The following is a 19,112-nucleotide window of genomic DNA, read 5'->3' as shown; positions in this document are numbered from 1 at the left end:
CAGTCAAACTTAAAAAGGAAAAGAAGTAAATTCTCATTTGAAAAGAATCCTTTATCAATGCTCAGCTGATGACACTAATAATAATTATTATTACTAATAATAATTCAGACCCTGAAATGAAATATACAGACCCTGTACTGACACTTAACAATGCCTAGCTACTCTAAGCAGCTAGCTGAGGATTTGAAAATTAATATTGTTGGAATGGTACTAATCAAATTGGCTCAACCCCCATTGCAAATTAGGTTTATTAGCAAAATGTAAAAACTTCAGCTGTTTGCAATAAACCAATCAAACAAGACCAATTAGCTCAACACAAATTCAACACAAAAATTCACTTTTAATGATGACTGCAGTCTCAGAATAATTCAACCCCTTCATGACAATCTTTAGTACTTACTAGAGTACTTACTAGAGCACTGTTATGCTGTTATGACCAACAGAAAATATAATGCAGTCAGATACAAGCTTCTGGCAGCGTTCTTGAGAATCCTAGTCTATTACTCTTGGGTTTGCGTGCTGCAACCACCTTCTTCAAATCCCACCAAAGAAATGGTTGCCCAAGCCTCAGCTTCTTCACAGGTATGACATTTTCTCATACGATTTCCTGAAACATCACTGAATTCACACACTAAATACAGCTTTCTAGTGTCAGAGGCCGCAAAGCAGCCCCAGAGCATCACTGAGCCACCGCCATGCTTTACATTACACAGGATGTTCTTGGATTAGAGGTGTGTCTGGAGGAGGAAGAATGAAGCTGCCAGAAGCTGGTGCCTGGTTTGATTGATTTATTGCAAACAGCTGGAAGTTTGTGAATCTTACTAATAAACCTAATTTCCAATGAGGGTTGAATAATTTCTAATGCAACTGTATATAGTAACAATGTCTTTCCATTTGCAGAGGAATGTGATTTTTAATATGGTTTGCTACAGATCCTGTTTATCATTAAAGCATGTAATTTGGATATAAACATCTGACGGTCTGTGTGTTATTTAAATGTTATTTGAATATCATCTATAGGCTATATATAGCCTCTATCCTCTATAGGCTTTTTTGATTCAATAAATGGTTTTGATAAAAAAAAACATATTGGTAAAAGGTTTAAACTGAAGCTTACTCCAGAGATGATGCGCTGGGTTTCCCTCACACGTCTCATTTCAGGGGTATCCAGTACAAAGGCTGCCTTGCCCTGCACCTGCTTACGGAAACTGTCAGAGTACAGCACCTGGCGGACAGAAAGGACAGTAAACAGAAAATAAGCTCCATACGAGATACACTGTGTTATTACCTTGTCTCACAGGAAACAGGTGGGAAACAGACAGACAGGCACAGTGTTATTGCGACCTCACACAAATGAATTAGCAGGTTTCACACTTTCAGAGGGCTGGAGGTGTGTAGGTTGTCCCACTCCAAAGAAGAGCTACCAGACTGGGGAAACGTGTGATTTTTTACGGAACCCAGGGGACGTTAGCAAATCTTCAACACATCACAGCTATATTAAATGCGTTATATTCAGCATGTGGAAGAATGACGTTAATAATATTAGCCACCTAAGCAAGAAGAGGGAGTTAGACAGGTTATGATGGACAGCACACGTCCTGTGGCTGAGTACCGAGCTAATGTGTTCTTGGTTCCGTTTGACCCGCTCCATCTCTGGAGTGAATACCACTGGGGTTCCTTTGGCAGATGTGTCTTTATATAAAACCTGGGGTGGAGAAGAACAGCGGCCAGAGAAGCCAGTCAGAGGCACACACTCACATATTACAAGACATACACACTATCAACATTCCTGCACTACAAGCAGGACATGTTGGTCAGCAATGACACAACAAACACAGTTCACAACACATGTGGAGGTTATATCCCATATACACACACTATACAGCCAGAAGTATGTGGACAGCCGAACGCCACACCTGTACGTGTTTGTTATACATCTCATTCCGAAACCATAGCATTAGTATGAAGTTGGTCCCCTCTGTGTTGCAGTAATGATCTCCACCTTTGGAACATGGTTGTAGGGGGTTGCTTCCATTCCATACACACTAAGGTGTATTACTCTGTATCTACAGGGACTTCTGTACAAACTGATGGGGCTATTCTTTGGTGATAGAAGTTTGTAATAACACTTTAGGTCTGCTGGCAGTCCATAGGCTGTTTAAGGGGTTAAGCGAAGAACACGTATGTTCCAATTTAGCCCAAAGTTGACCTCAGCAAACTTTTTCTTGTTTTGTGGACTGGGCATTGACATGCTGAGAAATAAAAAGGCTGTTTCTGAACTGCTGCCACACAGTTTGAAGCTCTGTAGAAAGTCACTATAGCACAGAATCATTTAGGCAGGTAGCGTCCTACTAGCACCTGCCAAACCCAGATTCTGCTGTCAGACTGCCAGATAGTGATGTGTTATTCATCACTCTAGAGAACACATTTTCACTGATCCAGTGGGGGCATGTGTTCAGCTGTTTGGCCACAAAAACCCAATCAATGAAGCTCCTGATGAATAGGTTGATGTTGCTTCCCGAGGCAGTTTGGAACGGTTTGGCAGTAAGTGCTGCAATAAGTATGGAGGGGCAAGATGCTTTAGCACTGTGTGAGCTTCTATGGACTACTGAATGACACATAGTCAAAGTTTGTCTATGGAGATTTAGAGCAAATCAGTATGTTTGATTTTATGCACCCGTTAGCAAAAGAAGAGGTGTCCACATACTTTTGGTCAGGTAGTGTATACAGAACCCTGCAGTGAAGGGTTAAGAAAAGCAAATAAAGATGGTGGTTCGTGGATTTATAATGAAACAAATGAAAATGGGGTTACTCGTGTTGGATTAGATGCATAGCTTGGAGTTGTTGTGTGAAATCTCCTGAATCTGAATTGGAGTCTTGCTGCTATTTTACATATTGGGTTAGTTTTAGTTTGGAAACAACTTCTGGCAGAATGTAGTGTTCTTTTGGGATATTCAATTAGCAAAACAGGTTTAAAGCATCAAGGATGACAATCATGACTCCATTGTGCATCTCGGAGTTTGGCAGGTGATGGAATGGAAGGATAGTTGGTAGTGATGGTGGAGGAGTAAGGGTGGAGAGGAGGCAGCGTGAGAGTTCATGCTCTGATGTAAACTCTGCGAAGCTTCCACTACCGAGCTGATGTTCTTCTGAGTCTCTCGGACTCGCCTCACTTCGGGAAGGTCCGGTATAGCGGTGCTTCGCCCAAGCGAGTCTTTGTACTTTATCTACCCACAGATTGGGGTTCCATGCAGACAAGATGGATTGCAAGATACACAGAACAAAGATGAAGCAAAATCAGAACAAGAACATTCAGACACAGAAAACATTCAAATCTGCAAAGACGACAACCATTGTTGTACAGTAAGAAGAACAGCAAACAGGAAAAGGTACAGATCTTCTGATTGACATCAAATAAAAGTACTAAAACTTTACCAATCACCACTGTTAAAACCTTGTGAACACTTGTTGTTTTTTGTTTTTTTAGGGGAGCAATCAACGAGTTAAGTACAGTGTGAATGTTTAGAAGAATTAGCAAAGAACTTGGTTGGTTTGTCATGAACTACATGGATGTTATCAATGAAGGATTTGATGTGCTAATCATTGTTTTAAGGGACAACTGCTGTTAACCAGGGGAGTGCTATAGGTTTTTCTAACAGGAGAGATGTGCAAGGAGTAGGATGACGCAATGACAGATGACTGGGATAGGGTCACACCACGGTATACCGTGCTAATATTTTGCTGATTGCGTTTAACTCTCTCCATCTCTGGCGTTTCTGACACAGCGGTTCCTCCTCCTAAATCTTCCTTGTACTGAATCTTTAAGCAAAATTAAAAATGAGAAGGTCATTATGAATAGAAACTGTTATTCAATGCTACAATATTAAAACTTGCATATAATATGTAAACTTACATTTAGACCTTATATAAGCAAGCTCAATGTGAGAATAATAAAAGCAGAGAAAAAAATGAACAATGTTAGAAGTAGTTAAAGGTGTAGGAGGTAATTACTTCTGAAGTATTAATTAACCTTAATACATCCTGATATGAAATGGTCAAAACCTGGTCATAAACTGACCAGAAGTCAACTAGAAAAAGAATTGGGAGCTATTAGGAATGAAAAGTTGGTAAGTAAGGGGTAGAGGTTTCTATTACAGAGCCGAAGAAACTCTACCAAGCTTATCTTCTTCTGAGTCTCCCGCACACGTTTCACCTCAGGAAGGTCTGGTATAGATATGCCTTGACCTAGTTGGTCCTTGTATTTGATCTGTATTTCAGTGTATTTCAGTGTAATTCGTAGCACAGAAAAACAGGAGACATAATGATAAAACAAGCACATAGTAAACAGAAATCATCAAACGAAAATGTGCCAAACATACAGACAGAATACACTCAAAAACATTAAAAAAGAAAAAAAAAAAGAGAACAACACTAAAGTGAAAATGATGCGCAGGGTGCTCAGTTAAGGAGCATGCCATGTCACATTTTTAAAAGTGAAATACACAGTCAAAGACTTGTAAACGCTGGGTTATATAAAATGGGTAGGTATTAAATGCTGTTCATATTTAACAAGAATTGTACATGTATTTGAGAAAGCAGTCACTGATAGATTTAAGATGGAGTCTTGATTAAAATGATTGGAAGGGTAGGATCCTCATTCTGACTGGGCACTGACAAGTAGTACTAGGGAGGAACATGGTGAGTAACACATATGATAGGATGACGGGTTACACTGGGATAGGGTCACACTGCAGTGTACCGTGCTAATAGCCTCCTGATTGCGTTTAACTCTCTCCATTTCAGGGGTTTCTGCAATAGCAGTTCCTCTTCCCAAATCCTCCTTGTACTGTATCTTTAAAAGTGTACAGGTAAAAGCATTATGATGAATTGGTGTTTTTTCCCCACGTGGAAGCTTTTGAAATTAAACTTGCAATGATATAAAAAAACAAACAAAAAACAACACATATGAATCTGACACATGAATTTAACATATAAATCACACAAGACAGACATGCCCAGACTGTAAAAGACCTGGCAACAATGTAGAGAAGCATCAATGTTTTAGTTCCTAAAGTGGTTAGAACTGCAGTTTCAACACTCTATTAGGCTGCAGTCTGCTAGAGTGTAGTTAATAACTACATCAAATGCCTACTTGTGATACAGGACTGGGGCTGCATGACAGGGTCTGTTAACTTAAAAACTGCAGTGAGGGTAAAAAAAAAAAAAAAAAAAAAAAAAGTAAGAAAAACTAAAAAAGCAAGAATTTAAAAGAGAAAAAGTGAAAAGTATGTTGTTAGGAAAAAAGTTAAAAAAGGGAAGAAAAATATACTCAGTGAGCAGTAGGTACCGAGCTGAAATTCTTTGTATTTTCTTTAACACGAAGCATTTCAGGGGTGTCCTGTACTGCTGAAACTTTGCCCTTACTGTTTTTAAGGTCAATCTGGTACAGTTGCTACAGAGAAAAGAGCACAAGGGCAGTTAACATGGAAAAACATGGTACACAGAAAAAATATGTGCAAGAAAAAGAAAATCAGAGCAAGAAAATATGGTCATCAAGCTCAAATAAACCACTGCATTTCATCAAGAAGAAATGAGTCTAATGGCTTAAGAGACTTCTCTGAAACCTTTCTTCAGTCAAATACAAGGACAAAAGACACTAGAATCATTACACTGGGAATAAGGAAGGAACAAAGACACAGAGGCGCGTGAACTGAACTGAATCTACATTTCATGCTTGAACACTTACAGTGCTGAAGTTCTTCTGGTTTTCACGAACTCTCTGCATCTCAGGAGTGTCCAGAACTGGCACATAGTGAGACATGGTCTTCTCAGCCTCCTCCTTGTACCGTTTCTGTTGGATATGAATGGCTAGTATAAGACATGGTGCAGAGCATGGTAGGACAGCTGGCCTTACATTCTAACAATTCTGCATAAGATGGCTCAGGGACACAAAGTAAAAAAATACATGGATGGAAAGCCTGACAATAGGCAAATATGTAATATTACTAAATGTTGTTAGCACACATTGCAAAAATAAATGTAAATCTAATTATATGGGAAGAAAGTGTTTATATGTTTAAAGATCGTACATTGTAGGGTTTAAGTGTGTTTCATGACTGCTCATGTGTCTCATATTCATGGTTTAGCCAGGCCGTCTTACCTGGCTCACAATGTTCCTAATCTGCTGAGCATGGATGATGTCTGGAGTGTCAATCACAGTGGTGTAAGTGGCCCTGTCATGCTCAGCATTCTGCTTGTACTTAGTCTGTGAAGAAAAAAACAAAAAAGTTACTTCGATGACAGACAGATGATTTATTGATGATTTATTCATTGTTTTGTGGCACTACAGTTCAAAAGTTTTAGAACACCCCCATTTTTTCAGTAGGTTAACTGGTAGTGTTACACAGCCCAGGCAGGCCTGATTTTTTCATTTTGCCATCTTAGCAAAGATTTTCTTACTGCCACTCCAGCCGTCAAACCTGCAGCTCCAAGTCTTCTCTGCACAGTTTAAACTGAGACTTTGGCCTATCACACAAGCTGTTAACCCTCATAAACTTGTCTTCTGATGCAGTTGTTGATTTGGGTTTGTCAGACCACTTCCTTCCTTATTTATGACACTCTGGCTTTGTTTTTAATTTCTCTAAAATAAAAAGCTACACTTTTAAGTGTTATAATGGTCCATGTGTCTTTTCTAGACATTATAATAACAATCCAGATGTGCAATTTTGTCTACATACTGCAGTAGTGAGTGCAGTAGCACAGTCTGTTTGAATGCTGATTTTTTTACAGACAAAGGGGTTGTAAATTGTTTGCAGATTTTTGTAAAGCTTAATTTACTTCCATTGCTTCAGAACAGCTGTGAGCTGTTAGCCAATGACCTGTTTCCTTTTCAATTTTTTATTATTTTTTTTATTATTATGCTTGATAATGCTTGATCTCTGTCAATCGGCAGGTGAAGTCAGATGATATGATGATTGAGATGATTCACTGACCTGGCTGAGGATATCCGTGGCATTTCTCGCTCTCATGAAGTCTGGGGTATCAGTAGCCAAAGCCAACATTCCTTTGCCCTTAATCTCATATTCCAATGCCTTCTTATACTCTCTCTGTGGAGGTCGAGAAAGCGTTAGTGGTTGTCATCATCATACAGTCCTAAAATACACTACATTTGCAAAGCTGAGGAACTGCCACTAAGGGTGCCAAAAGGCTGCAAATTTAATAACACGGGTTACATCAAGAGTTATTAAGGAGTTCCATAATTTGAAAAACAATTAGAGGATTTAAACAGCGTATGGGCAAAGACCTGTTAGAAAAGAAGAGTAATATTAAAAACACAAGGGAGTTTAATGAGAAATTGAAGAAGACATTTTTAGGTAGGAGGTTCTATGGTAGCAAACTTTTATTACCAAACCTGGTTAGATGAATGGGTGGGGTGGTCCATTAGAGGAGTGGGTGTGTTTTAGTGGTTAGCTAGGCTCAGAAGGACTCAGCACTTTTAGTGCAGCCCTGTTAGTGTGGTAAAGAGGCCAAGAAGAGTGAAGACAAAGAAGAAGATGAAGAGTGATTCAGGGATTGGCTTCACCTAGCATCATCCTACCTCATTCAGGATCTGAGTAGCATTCTTTGCTCTCAGTAATTCAGGAGTTTCCTCCAGAACTGTAAGCCCTTTACCCTTCACCCCTTCCTCTAGATCCTTCCTATACTCTTTCTACAGGGTAGAGAAAAATAAAGAGACTGCAGATAGAGAGCACATGAATAGGCACAGACACTCACACACACACACACACACACACACACACACACACAGTACTGTTCACACATCGCTCAATGTCACCAAGCCTCCACTCTAAACCTGTGTAATCCTAAAGCTAAACTATAGTCTGCATGGGTAAAGATAGAAGTAATACTCTTGGTCATCCAGTGATCATGTCTGTTCCAAGTTAAGTATGCAATTAAGATTTTTTTTCAAAGATACTGATAAATGAAAGCAACTAATTGAGTCAAGATTGTTGCTATATGCACACAGTAAAAGTAAATGTTCAATTTATAGTTTATTTTAATAATGACACTTTGAAGGCCAGAACAAAGGCATTGGTGAATTTGGAAAGATACCTATGATACAGGCTATAAAACATCATCAACATGACAGTTTATATGTATATGTTATTCAAATACTGAAATGAACACTTAAAAAAAAGGTTAAACACACACTTGGGTTAGCTAACATATTGGAGGGTGGTTTAAGAGAGCATCAACAAAAAGACAAGACAAAACTGACAAAGACTCACAGAGAACTTGAAACACTCACGGTTAACTTGGCACACTCAAAGGAAACTTGAACCACTCATGGAAAATGTGGAACACTCAGAATTGGACTCACTCAAAGAACACTCGGAACAGGGAAGGGATATTACTGAGTGTATTATGACTGGGTGGCGAATCATGCAAACTAACCACAGCCTGCTCACTACTCGGGAGTGACCAGGCACACTCACTCGCTGTATTAATATGGGTGTGTGACTGTGTTCTTAGTATGATTACCAGGAGGGGAAGAACAGAATATAGACAAATCCGTCTGTTACCTCACTAGCAATTTTGGTTGCATGTCTGACATGTATCATTGCAGGGGTGACCTCCAAGCCTGAGAGGTTCTTGCCTTTTGTGTACTCCTCAAAGTCCCTCTTATACTCTTTCTATCCACCGCAAAGATAAGAGAGTGAAAGACACAGATTTATGGAAACTGCTATTGTCATGGTCACAACAGGCCACTTCTGACCCGTTCTTTTCCTTTTAACTTTAACTCAGAATTCATTGGAGTTCCACTTGGTGCTGAAAACAAATATTCACATTCACACAATTTAACACACTGAAGGTAGACTCACTAAAAGACATGAACATACATCAGACAGAACATAACATACAGTACTGTACCATCTCCTTGGGTCCTGGATGGAAACTGACTCACTGGTGTCTGTACTTATCGAACAGGTCATTCATCATCAATAAAGAACCCTTTTATTTAAGTCTAGCTAGGACGCTTGCATCATATGCTGTCTATGTATGCTGGAAGGATGGGTTTCCTCTGAACCTCATAAAACCAGCCAATCACATCTTGGACAGCAAAACCAGAACTGCCTATTTTGTCACGTCAACTAATGCCTGCATCTGGCTAGCATCACACTGAATGATGGGGGGGAACGAGAGGGCCATCCTACTGTAATTCACTCAAAGAGAGTAGTTTGCATGCGTGCATGTCCACACTGGGTACAGTAAAACGCATCGGCATGTGATTCTGGATATCAGCTTTCTGTGTTTCCTGTTATTATATAAAAGAAACACAATTCTGCCTTTGTTGTTGGATGCTCAACAAAGTTGTGGTAGCTTCAGAGCGAGCATGTACACATTCAGAACAGAACTGGGGTCAGCAAGAGCTTATTATTGAGTTGCTTCACCAGAGTGATAATGAAAGAATGGTTTATTACCATGAATGAGTTTGATTGTTGAATGAGAAAGGTAGATCAAAAGGTAGGAGTTGCTGCTTTTGTAGGCATTAAAGGATTGAAATATGTGTTTAGAAATGATTAATTAAAGTAGGATTGGCCAAATGAACAGATCACTTATGTAAGATTTTGTTGCTGATAGCAGGATTTACCTGGCTCTGCATATGCTGTGCTTCCTTGGCGCTCACATAAGTTGGAGTTTCAAAGTCCAGCATGGCCTTGCCTTTCTCCCTCTCATATTTCTCCTTGTACTTCACCTGTATTCAGACAGAGCCACAAAGATCAAACACATTTAGTAAGCTAATGCAATTTCAGACTAATTTTCAGATGACTTGATGTGTTCCAAATGTTTCCTTTAGAAAACTGTTCATGTTTTATGTTTATGTCAACTGCTGGGAAAATTCATTAAAAAGAAAATATCAAGTTTATGATGACTCCAATAGACACAGACTGCCATCTCCTTGCTACTACACTTATTACCCCTTACCATATAGGAGCTCCACTTACCAAATCGAAGCACTTTGTAGTTCTAAAATTACAGACTGTAGTCCAGCTGTTTCTTTACATGGCATGTGTGTGTTGTGCTGGTATGAGTGGATCAGACACAGCAGTGTGGCTGGAGTTTTAAAACACCTCAGAGGCACTGCTGGACTGAGAACAGGCCACCAACCAGAGCTTTCCAGCCAACAGTGTCCTGTCAACAGCAGCCTGTGACCAGTGATGAAGGACTAGAGGACGATCAACACAAATCAACACAAACTGTGCAGCAACAGATGAGCTTCTGTCCCTGACTTTACATCTACAATGTGGACGAGCTAGGTAGGTGTGTGGGCAGTGAAAAGAGATAGTGTTTAATAGCTTCAGCCGCTCTGCTGTGTCTGACCCACTCGAACCAACTCAACACACACTAACACACCAGCACTATGTCAGTATCACTGCAGTACTGAGAATGAGAACCCATCACCCAAATAACAGCTGCTTTGTGGTGGTCCTGTGGGGTCCTGACCATTGAAGAACAGGGTAAAAGGAGGCTAACAAAGTATGCAGAGAAACAGATGGAAGACTGTAAGTCTGTAATTATAGAAGTATAAAGTGCTCCTATATCGTAAGTGGAGCTGATAAAATTAAAAAAACGAGTGTAGAAGCAAGGAGGCGGTTTTAATGAAGTGGCTGGTCAGTGTATAAACAGCTTTAGTTTTTAATGAAGTGACGTGAAAGGTTTTACTAGGCCAATAAAACCATGTTGCATAACTTATCCAGAAATAGTGACTGTAAAATATATTTTTTACAACACTTAAACCACTTAAACACACTTAAACACTTAAACACTGCTTCTATATAAAATGAATGAAAGGACTGCAATGATTTCTCTCTCTCTCAATCTCTCTCTCTCTCTTACACACACACATATATAAATACAATAATCAGGGGATGTTAGCTGGACAGTGCAAGAATAAGTGGGACTTACGTGGCTCTGCAGCTCGGATGCCTCTTTGTGATGAAGTTGCTCAGGTGTGTCAGCGATCATATGGTAGTGACCTTTACTCGCCTCAAATTTCTTCTTGTACTGGTACTGAGAGGGAATGCCCACCAATGCATCTCAGTACAACAATTCAACTATACCACTGTTCTGAACCATCTCTTACTAATCGGACCAAAACACCAAGGTAAAAAATTGTGATTTCAGGCAAAACACCTGGAAATTTATATAGATATAATTGAGAAAGAAGGCTTTTGAAAAGATCTTGCCTTGACCTGCCTTAATGATGCAAAATGAAAGTTTGAAAATCTCTCGCAAGATTTCACCTTTAATATAAAGAAAGTTTGTGAACCCTTTAGAATTGTTCTATATTTCTGCACAAATTTGACCAAAACAATTTCACACAAGTCCTAAAAGTAGACCAAAACAAGTCCTAAAAGTAAACCAAATCAAAATAATGAGACAAAAATACATTTACCAATCTACAATCAGCCAGATGGTGTGCAAATGGAAGAAATTCTAGACAATTATTACCCTTCCCAGGTGTGGTTGACCAACAACGATCACGCCAAGAGCAAAGAATGTAATAGTCCAAAGGAACACAAGGTAACTTCTAAGCAACTAAGTCCACCAACAGAAAGAGAGCAAGAAAACTGCTGCATTCCAGCCTAACAACCTCATCAACACGAGGGTGGTAGTATGATTGTTTGGGTCTGTTTTGCTGGATATGGGCCAGGACGGCTTGCCATTATTGAATTCTGAATTATACCAGCAAATTCTAAAGGAAAATATCAGGACATCTATCTGTGAGCTGAATCTCAAGAGAACATAGTTAATGCAGCAAGACAATGACCATGTGCACAAGTTGTTCTACAAAAGATTGGTTAAAGAAGAATAAATTCTTGACCTTAACCTCCAACAGAAATGTTGTGGAAGGATCTGAAGCAGCGGATAATGTGAGGAAACCTCCAATATAAGCTGTTTTGTATGGAGGAATGGGCTAAAATTCCTCCAAGCTGATATGCAGGACTAATTAACAGTTACCAGCAGTTATTTCTGAACAAGGGGGTCACACCAGGTACTAAAAGCAAAGGTTCACATACTTTTACCACTTACAAACATGTAATAATAGATCATTTTCCTCAATAAATAAATGACCAAGTGTAATATTTTGTCTCATTTGTTAGATTTGGTTCTCCTTATCTAGTTTTAGAACTTTTTGGAAAATTGGATAAAGTTTTTATGCAAATACATACATTATGCCGAAATACAGAAAATTCTAAATGTTTCACAAACTGTCAAGCACTACTTGGCATGGTATATAGCACATAAAAATATAAAAGTTAAGGGGTAAAATTAGTGAAAACAAGAAAATGTAAGGAGGAAGATTATATGGGTGTTGAAAGGGAGCTTGATTTGTTATTTTTAATAGACAACTCCATTCATTTGTTATTTTTAATGGAAAAAATAGATATACATTTGTTAGGGTTCCATTAGGTTGTCTGTACAGTCACTTGAAGGTAAAGAGAGGAAAAAGGTAAAAGTTTAAAGTTTGAAGTGCTAGTAAGAGAAGAGGTTTGAGGTCAGAGATGAGGAAGGTGAGGGTCACTACCAAATGATGACCGTCAGGAATGGGTAAGTGTTTCAGGTGAAGTATTTGTGAATGAGAATGAAATAGATGGTTCTAATAGTGCTGTTATGCAAAAGGAATTACAGGGTAGGTTGCAGTAGGTGGTTACGGTGTGTAGGGAGAACCTACATGAAGGTGAAGGTGGGGTTGGGTAAATCAAATGTTTTTCTAGAAATCTTACGTCACTGGACAGCTTGCTGGTACTCAGGCTGTGCTGCATGGCCAAAGACTCGGCCATGTCGGTCACAGGCTTATGGATCTTCTTCAGGTCACCCTTGTACTTAACCTGCAACAGAGGGGTAAAAACCCAACAATATGGTTTATCAGCTTCATATTTCTAAATGTTTTATTTATTTATTTTTTAAAGGTTTATTTTCATTCGAGGTACACACCTCACTTGCAAGTGCACTGGCATCCTTCAGAGTCTGATAAATCTTACTGCTCTTCAAGTCATACTGGGGTTTCTTTCCTTTCAACTCTTTGTCAAACTTCTCCTTATATTTCACCTTTTTTAAAAAGAACAGTGAAATATTAGATGATGGCAATGACACTGCTTTGTTAAAAAGTCAAAATACTAACAAAAAGAGAGAGATTACAGTCAACAGTATCATCACAATAGCAGCATGCACTCAAGAACAGCGAGTAGACCATAGAGGCTTGCTAACTGGAAAGGAAGTCCATAACAGAGTTGAGTAGCCAGAAATCTGAGCTTGGCACCTGGGTACAATAAAGTGGAAATTATTTTAGCTTTCTAACCTTCCTTCTTCAATCAATGCACATTAATCACCTGCTTCAGATTACCATTATCAGGCATTCTCTATGAGATTATTTGTTCATTATATAACACCAGGTGGCAAGCTCAAGTCAGACAACACTCAAGTCAAAACATACAAGAGCATCAGAACATCTACTTCATATATATACATACACACATGTGTGTTGGGCGGTATGATGGTAAATGATTAGGGGGTCACATAGGGTGGTTTTTAGATCATGATGTGTCAAATTTCTGTGTTTGTCTAATAAGCACATTCACCAAAAATGTAACTGCCACTTCAGGAAAATATATTGCTGTATTATTGAAAAAAGCACATCAACGCCAGTTATGGAAATACGGGTTGCTACAACAACTGACCTCATACCCACGTTTTTCTGTGTGCCAGTGTCGGCAAAAAAGGGAGCTCAAACTTGGCAAGCAGAAAAACAAAAGCAAGGAAAGCAAGTGGGTATCGGTGCTAGACTAAAAGTCTGGACTGGACTGCCTCAACTGACTACCAAACTGGAACTAACCACACATCAAAAGGGAAAGCACCAGCTTATCTTTTTTTTTTTCTGGCAGGACTCGGTAGGTTAAAAGCTAACCCAGCTACAATCGCTAGAGCTAGCTGACCCCACACTGCACTGTTTTTCTCTTACTACGAAGTCACTTATTATTTGAACATTATGATTTTAATTTAAAATTGAAAATACTCAATACATGCAATATATAGTACCTTAAAACACAGACTGACATGGCACAAAATGGATCCAATCTGCTAATAACGACACACTGCCCCATTCTGCCTTATACAACAATAATATTTTACATAATATATTAATAAAAATCTCATTAACAGCATCAAACAAGAGGATACCGCCCAACCATATATATATGTATATGTATGGTATGAAGTGGGAGAAAGACAATTTCGAGGCTCGAATCATGTCTCCAATATTTTGAAGGATCTGTAGAGGAATCAGCTTGTTTTGTAGGAACAAACAACAAGCAAAAAAGAATTCTATGAGGACAGTGCAGATCAAATAAACATCTGTCATGAACATCTGTTAATAACAGCAGATTCACAATGCCACCTAATGCTCTGAGCACTGGAAGCTTGTGGCCAATTCAAATGTGTGGATAGGTCAAATGGATCTGCACAGTCCTCATTTCAACAGTATTTGTGAGGGATGCAACATCATATTCTGACATTTACATACTGACTCTGATAAAGTTCAAGAGATAGTAATTATACATTCAATAGGACGGTCATTGAAAAATGAAAACAAATTACTTGACTATGCTTGGCAACAAGGCAAAAGCTTGCATGACAAACACACAAGGGGACAAAGAGCAAAGTCAGAGTTAGTGTGAAAGTGGAACTGGCGGGAAAAATGCAAAAAAAAGGGGAAAATGATTTCTGGGGAATAAGTAAATAAAAAGTGTAGATAGTTGGTAAGTCCATTTCCTTAAAATTACAGCGAGTGCCACAGGGCTACCAGAGATCAACCAGTCAGTCAAAGAAAGAGGACAGAGAGAAAGAAGGAGAAAGAGAGACACAAGACAGGCGACAAGGTCACTGGCCCTGGGATTCAGGGTCCCTCCTTACATCACTAGTCAGGGCACTCATTTTCTTAATGTGCCGCATCTGGGGGGTATCATAGGAGGCAGCTCCATGGAGGGAAGGCTTGGCCTCCACCTATAAAGCGCAGTGAGATGGCAGGGTGACAGCAGTGAGCATGGGACAAGACAATGAAAATGGACAGTAAATGGATGGGAGAGGACAATAAATGAATGTAGGACGGATATATGAATGTATTAGAAAGCAATCGATTTGGGACAGAAAGGGTCAAGTATATAGGGGTATACAGATAAAGGACAGTCAGGGATCACATGGACAGAATAAGACACTGGTATTAATGCTGGTGGGCAAGAAAAGCGCTTATAGAGCGTTTAACCCTACTGCTACAGTTATTATGATAAGTCTGCTGTCCAATGATAACATGCATGCCAAATTGGGTGAATGGGGAAACAGTAACAGTAACTTGAGACATGGCAATTATTACAAAAACCTGAACTTAATGATCAGCCTTTATCTAAAGAAGGCTAGATAAAGGAAAAAATATGTCACCTGGCTGGTCAATTTAGACACTTCAGTGGCCAAGGTGATGTCAGGACGGTTGATCAGAGACCCTCCACGGCTTGCCTCTTGACGAGCCTTCTCACGATAGCCCACCTAAAACCACAACATTGGAGTCAGTTCAACTTAGAGTGACTTGCATAATACCAATAATTTGCATTATACCAACAAGGCATCTCAGAGAAGATGCCAGAAACCTATGAGATGTACTTACATCGCTGATGAGTTTGGCAGCTTGAGTAGCCTTTCTGATATCTGGGCGGTCAGCAACAGGGGTGTAGTGCAATTTGGCCTTTGCCTCTTGTTTGTAAGCAATCTACAAAAGAAGAGCTCTCAGAGGTTAACTTGAGGAATATTAATGATCTAAAGATCTAAAACCATACATTGCTTTTGTCAGTTCACTGGTTGGTCGGTAATGGTATTGTTGTGTCCAAATATACTTACATTGCTCTGGGACTTTGCTACTGTCATGGCATGCTGCACATCAGGAGGTACAGTCATATTGTTGTACTCAGACTTGCCCTTTTCCTTCTCAAACTTCTCTTTGTACAGTTTCTGTGGAAAGTTTACATGATAATTTAGACTGACTTTCACAGTCCAACTAGCTTCCTAAAATGAACAAACCTGGTACCTGTACTTACACTACTTGTGATTTTGGCCACCTCTTTGCTGTGGGCTGTCTCACGTGTCTGAGGTAGAGTGGTGAAGGAGCCAGACTGGAGCTCCTTCTTGCTGGCCTGCTTGTATTTGCTCTGCAAAATAATTTTGAAATTATTATGACATTACATTTTCTAATGTCATAAAAAAATACCCATTACATGTAAATGAATGTATTACCTCAGAAACCAGGCTAGCCACAGATTTAGCATGGAGAATCTGAGGGGTATCAAGGACGGCCATGTAGTGTCCCCTGGCCTCCTGATACTTCTGTTTGTATTTAACCTGTTGAACGAGCCCAAACAAACAGAGTGTGTCAATCAAATAAGTCAATCAACAGCTTGCATTCATTAAGGTCCCATTTAAATGATTTTGTACTCACATCACTGGCAAGCTCAGAGTTCTTCTTGGCCAGAAGTGTGTACTTATCATCTGCGACAGGCATCACACAGCCTTTCATCATCTCTTTGTCATACTTGTACTCAACCTGTGTAAGGTGAAGGGTTTCATTCAGTCATTGCGTGTCTTATTCTCAGGGAGCAACAAGTGAAATCGAGCTCTGAAAACCAAACAGAACTAACATCACTCTGTTGAAAGTTGATCTTTTGAGCATGGACAAAGTCAGGTCTGTCCACAGTCCAAATCCACTTGTTCTTGGTGGCTTCATACTTCTTTTTGTAGTCAAGCTACAGGAAAGGGGACAATAAATGATGAAACCTCAAGTCTTTGGGAAATAAATTGCATGAATCCAAGCATTTGCTGAGGAAATTTGTAAACTTACATTGCTGATGTTCTTGTACGCTTCCTTGGCAGCACGGATGTCGTAAGCATCAGGAGCCATGTTGATCTGAGCTTTACTCTTCTCATACAATTCCTTATATTTCAGCTGGAGAAGAATGTGTGATGTAGATTTCAGAAGAATGTCTTGTATAAGATTTGACAGATTTATAGGCTCTGCACACAGAACTGCAAACACTTACATTGCTGGTGATCTCCTTGACCTTCTTCATGTGTTGATTCAGAGGAGTGTCATGGCCAAGAGTGTAGCCTCTTGCCTTGTTCTTGTGGTACTCCATCTTGTAGATGATCTAACAAGGAAGAAAGAAAATATGCATGTCAAAAGTTCATTTATTCTCTTAATATGACCTCAGAATGTAAAGATTTATGTTTTATTACAGATTATACACATTCAGAGCTTGAATACAGAGTTGAGAAGAAAGAGAAAAATAGAAAATGCCTTACGTCACTGATCTGCTTGCTACGCTTATGGACCTGGTGTTCAGGGGTGTCCAGAACTGCTGTGTACTTCGACTTGAGACGCTCATACTGCTCCTTATACCTCCACTGAGGAAGTAGGACATATGATGCACAAGTTAGAGTCTGTCAGTTCCCGTACTAACGTTCCCAACATCAATTTATTAAGAAAAATCAGACTACACATATTGTATCTAATATAATATTTATATTATTTAAAACAGAACTATGGAGCATGATGCAGTGACAGGATTACAGTGCATATTAATGCTGATTTGATTTTCTGGGGATTTTAGCAAGGCTAACACATTTTATCATGACCAGAACTGACTCTGGTTTGAGAAGCAAAACTGTGTTCCCTTGGACTAGAATCCAGCCAGCAGAAAGCATGCAACTGTATGTGTTAGGTATTTATGATGGTCACATCATATGTATAACTCTTAACACACAGCAGATTATTCATGCACATAAGAGCAAGCAACACTTAGAAAAGCCAATGTTGGAGGTTGAAAGCAACTTCAGGCTACATTACGTAACGAGACGGCGATGATACTGATGATACTTGTTACCGGCACTCTGTGAAGAAGACTACTCACTACTCTACTGCTACTGTTCTTCTGAAGAAAAACTTCAGGCTTCAGTGGTTCTAGTCAGTTCAATAGATTAAAAAAATGAAGGGACTGATTCAAGTACAGGCTAAAACAGTCTGATACAAAGTGAATGTGCATATGAAAGATTGCTTTCTTCTGCAGAATCCTCCATCTCACACCTGACAGATCACATGTGAATGATTATGAAGCAATGGGTTGATGAGAGTAGTAGTGATGGTGATCGCACCAAACCACAAACTGTGGAGTTATTAAATGGAGGCATTAGATTTCTTGGTGGCCTTTGGGATTGCCTGCAGGCAGGTGGTTACCTTACTCCACATGCTAGAGTTGTATAAGGCGTTCAGAATGTCAGGGCGGAGCAGCTCGTTGCAGCCGCTCTTGAGCAGCTCCTTGGCCCTGAATCTATACTTGCTCTGTCCACAGAGAAGACATACACACACACATACAGAAACAGAAGTCATGCTACCAGAGTAGGGACAAAGGGAAAGAAAGGGAAAGGACACTAGCTTCTACAGTCCAGAGAGTGGCCTGCTGCTTATATCAATCTGTTACATCCAGGAAGGTGACTCTAATAAGTTCAATTAAAAATGGAGGCTTTTCTGAGCCAGAAGCACTGTTATTAACAGGCATGTCTTGTATATAAGGGAATGGTATTGTATTCTCATACTCTCTGGAGTATACAGATTGATGCTATACTGCACACTCAAAGACTCCATTTGCATTGCACAGTAGCAGGCACCTAAAAGAGAGAGTGAAACGTGAATTAGTGACATTGTGACCATGCGACGGCACCATCCGGCAGGTCGGAGCTGGCCTCATGCTTGGGCCCCTGAGTCAGACCAAAGCTGGGGGCTTTACCTGGCTCATCTTGTTGGCCTCTTTAGCCAGGATGTTTCTAGGGTCATCAACAACTACGGTGTACTTATCCTTAGACTTCTCATAATCAGCACGATAGGATCTCTGCTCAGAATATCAAAGGAATGGTTAAAGATACCTGCCTCCAGTGTAGTGAGGCTTAACCACTCACCCAGGAGAAGGCTGCTAAACGTTCATCCAGTGGAAAAAGAAATGAATGCAGGTAAA

At 39.7% G+C, this 19,112-nt stretch overlaps 1 protein-coding gene across 1 annotated transcript in view; it reads right to left on the bottom strand.

The window, feature by feature from the left end:
- The window catches only part of neb (nebulin), a 58,046-nt gene that overhangs the window by 1,579 nt on the left and 37,355 nt on the right, over positions 1 to 19,112 (bottom strand). Inside the window, exons 106-133 of the mRNA XM_072685125.1 lie at positions 18,338 to 18,442; positions 17,407 to 17,508; positions 17,145 to 17,252; positions 16,946 to 17,050; positions 16,746 to 16,850; positions 16,547 to 16,651; positions 16,345 to 16,449; positions 16,149 to 16,259; positions 15,952 to 16,062; positions 15,722 to 15,823; positions 15,499 to 15,603; positions 14,977 to 15,066; positions 13,003 to 13,116; positions 12,792 to 12,896; positions 10,969 to 11,073; positions 9,653 to 9,757; positions 8,583 to 8,693; positions 7,598 to 7,708; positions 6,993 to 7,106; positions 6,161 to 6,265; positions 5,747 to 5,851; positions 5,348 to 5,452; positions 4,760 to 4,852; positions 4,175 to 4,267; positions 3,727 to 3,819; positions 3,135 to 3,227; positions 1,613 to 1,705; positions 1,118 to 1,225 (exon numbers count right to left, since the gene is read on the bottom strand). Coding sequence (XP_072541226.1) covers positions 1,118 to 1,225; positions 1,613 to 1,705; positions 3,135 to 3,227; positions 3,727 to 3,819; positions 4,175 to 4,267; positions 4,760 to 4,852; positions 5,348 to 5,452; positions 5,747 to 5,851; positions 6,161 to 6,265; positions 6,993 to 7,106; positions 7,598 to 7,708; positions 8,583 to 8,693; positions 9,653 to 9,757; positions 10,969 to 11,073; positions 12,792 to 12,896; positions 13,003 to 13,116; positions 14,977 to 15,066; positions 15,499 to 15,603; positions 15,722 to 15,823; positions 15,952 to 16,062; positions 16,149 to 16,259; positions 16,345 to 16,449; positions 16,547 to 16,651; positions 16,746 to 16,850; positions 16,946 to 17,050; positions 17,145 to 17,252; positions 17,407 to 17,508; positions 18,338 to 18,442 — 2,907 coding nt within the window. The remainder of the gene's footprint in view (positions 1 to 1,117; positions 1,226 to 1,612; positions 1,706 to 3,134; positions 3,228 to 3,726; positions 3,820 to 4,174; positions 4,268 to 4,759; positions 4,853 to 5,347; positions 5,453 to 5,746; positions 5,852 to 6,160; positions 6,266 to 6,992; positions 7,107 to 7,597; positions 7,709 to 8,582; positions 8,694 to 9,652; positions 9,758 to 10,968; positions 11,074 to 12,791; positions 12,897 to 13,002; positions 13,117 to 14,976; positions 15,067 to 15,498; positions 15,604 to 15,721; positions 15,824 to 15,951; positions 16,063 to 16,148; positions 16,260 to 16,344; positions 16,450 to 16,546; positions 16,652 to 16,745; positions 16,851 to 16,945; positions 17,051 to 17,144; positions 17,253 to 17,406; positions 17,509 to 18,337; positions 18,443 to 19,112) is intronic.

The sequence above is a fragment of the Salminus brasiliensis genome, chromosome 8 (genome assembly GCF_030463535.1).
Source record: "Salminus brasiliensis chromosome 8, fSalBra1.hap2, whole genome shotgun sequence".
Taxonomy (NCBI): Eukaryota; Metazoa; Chordata; class Actinopteri; order Characiformes; family Bryconidae; genus Salminus; species Salminus brasiliensis.
This window is presented reverse-complemented; position numbering and strand designations above follow the sequence as displayed.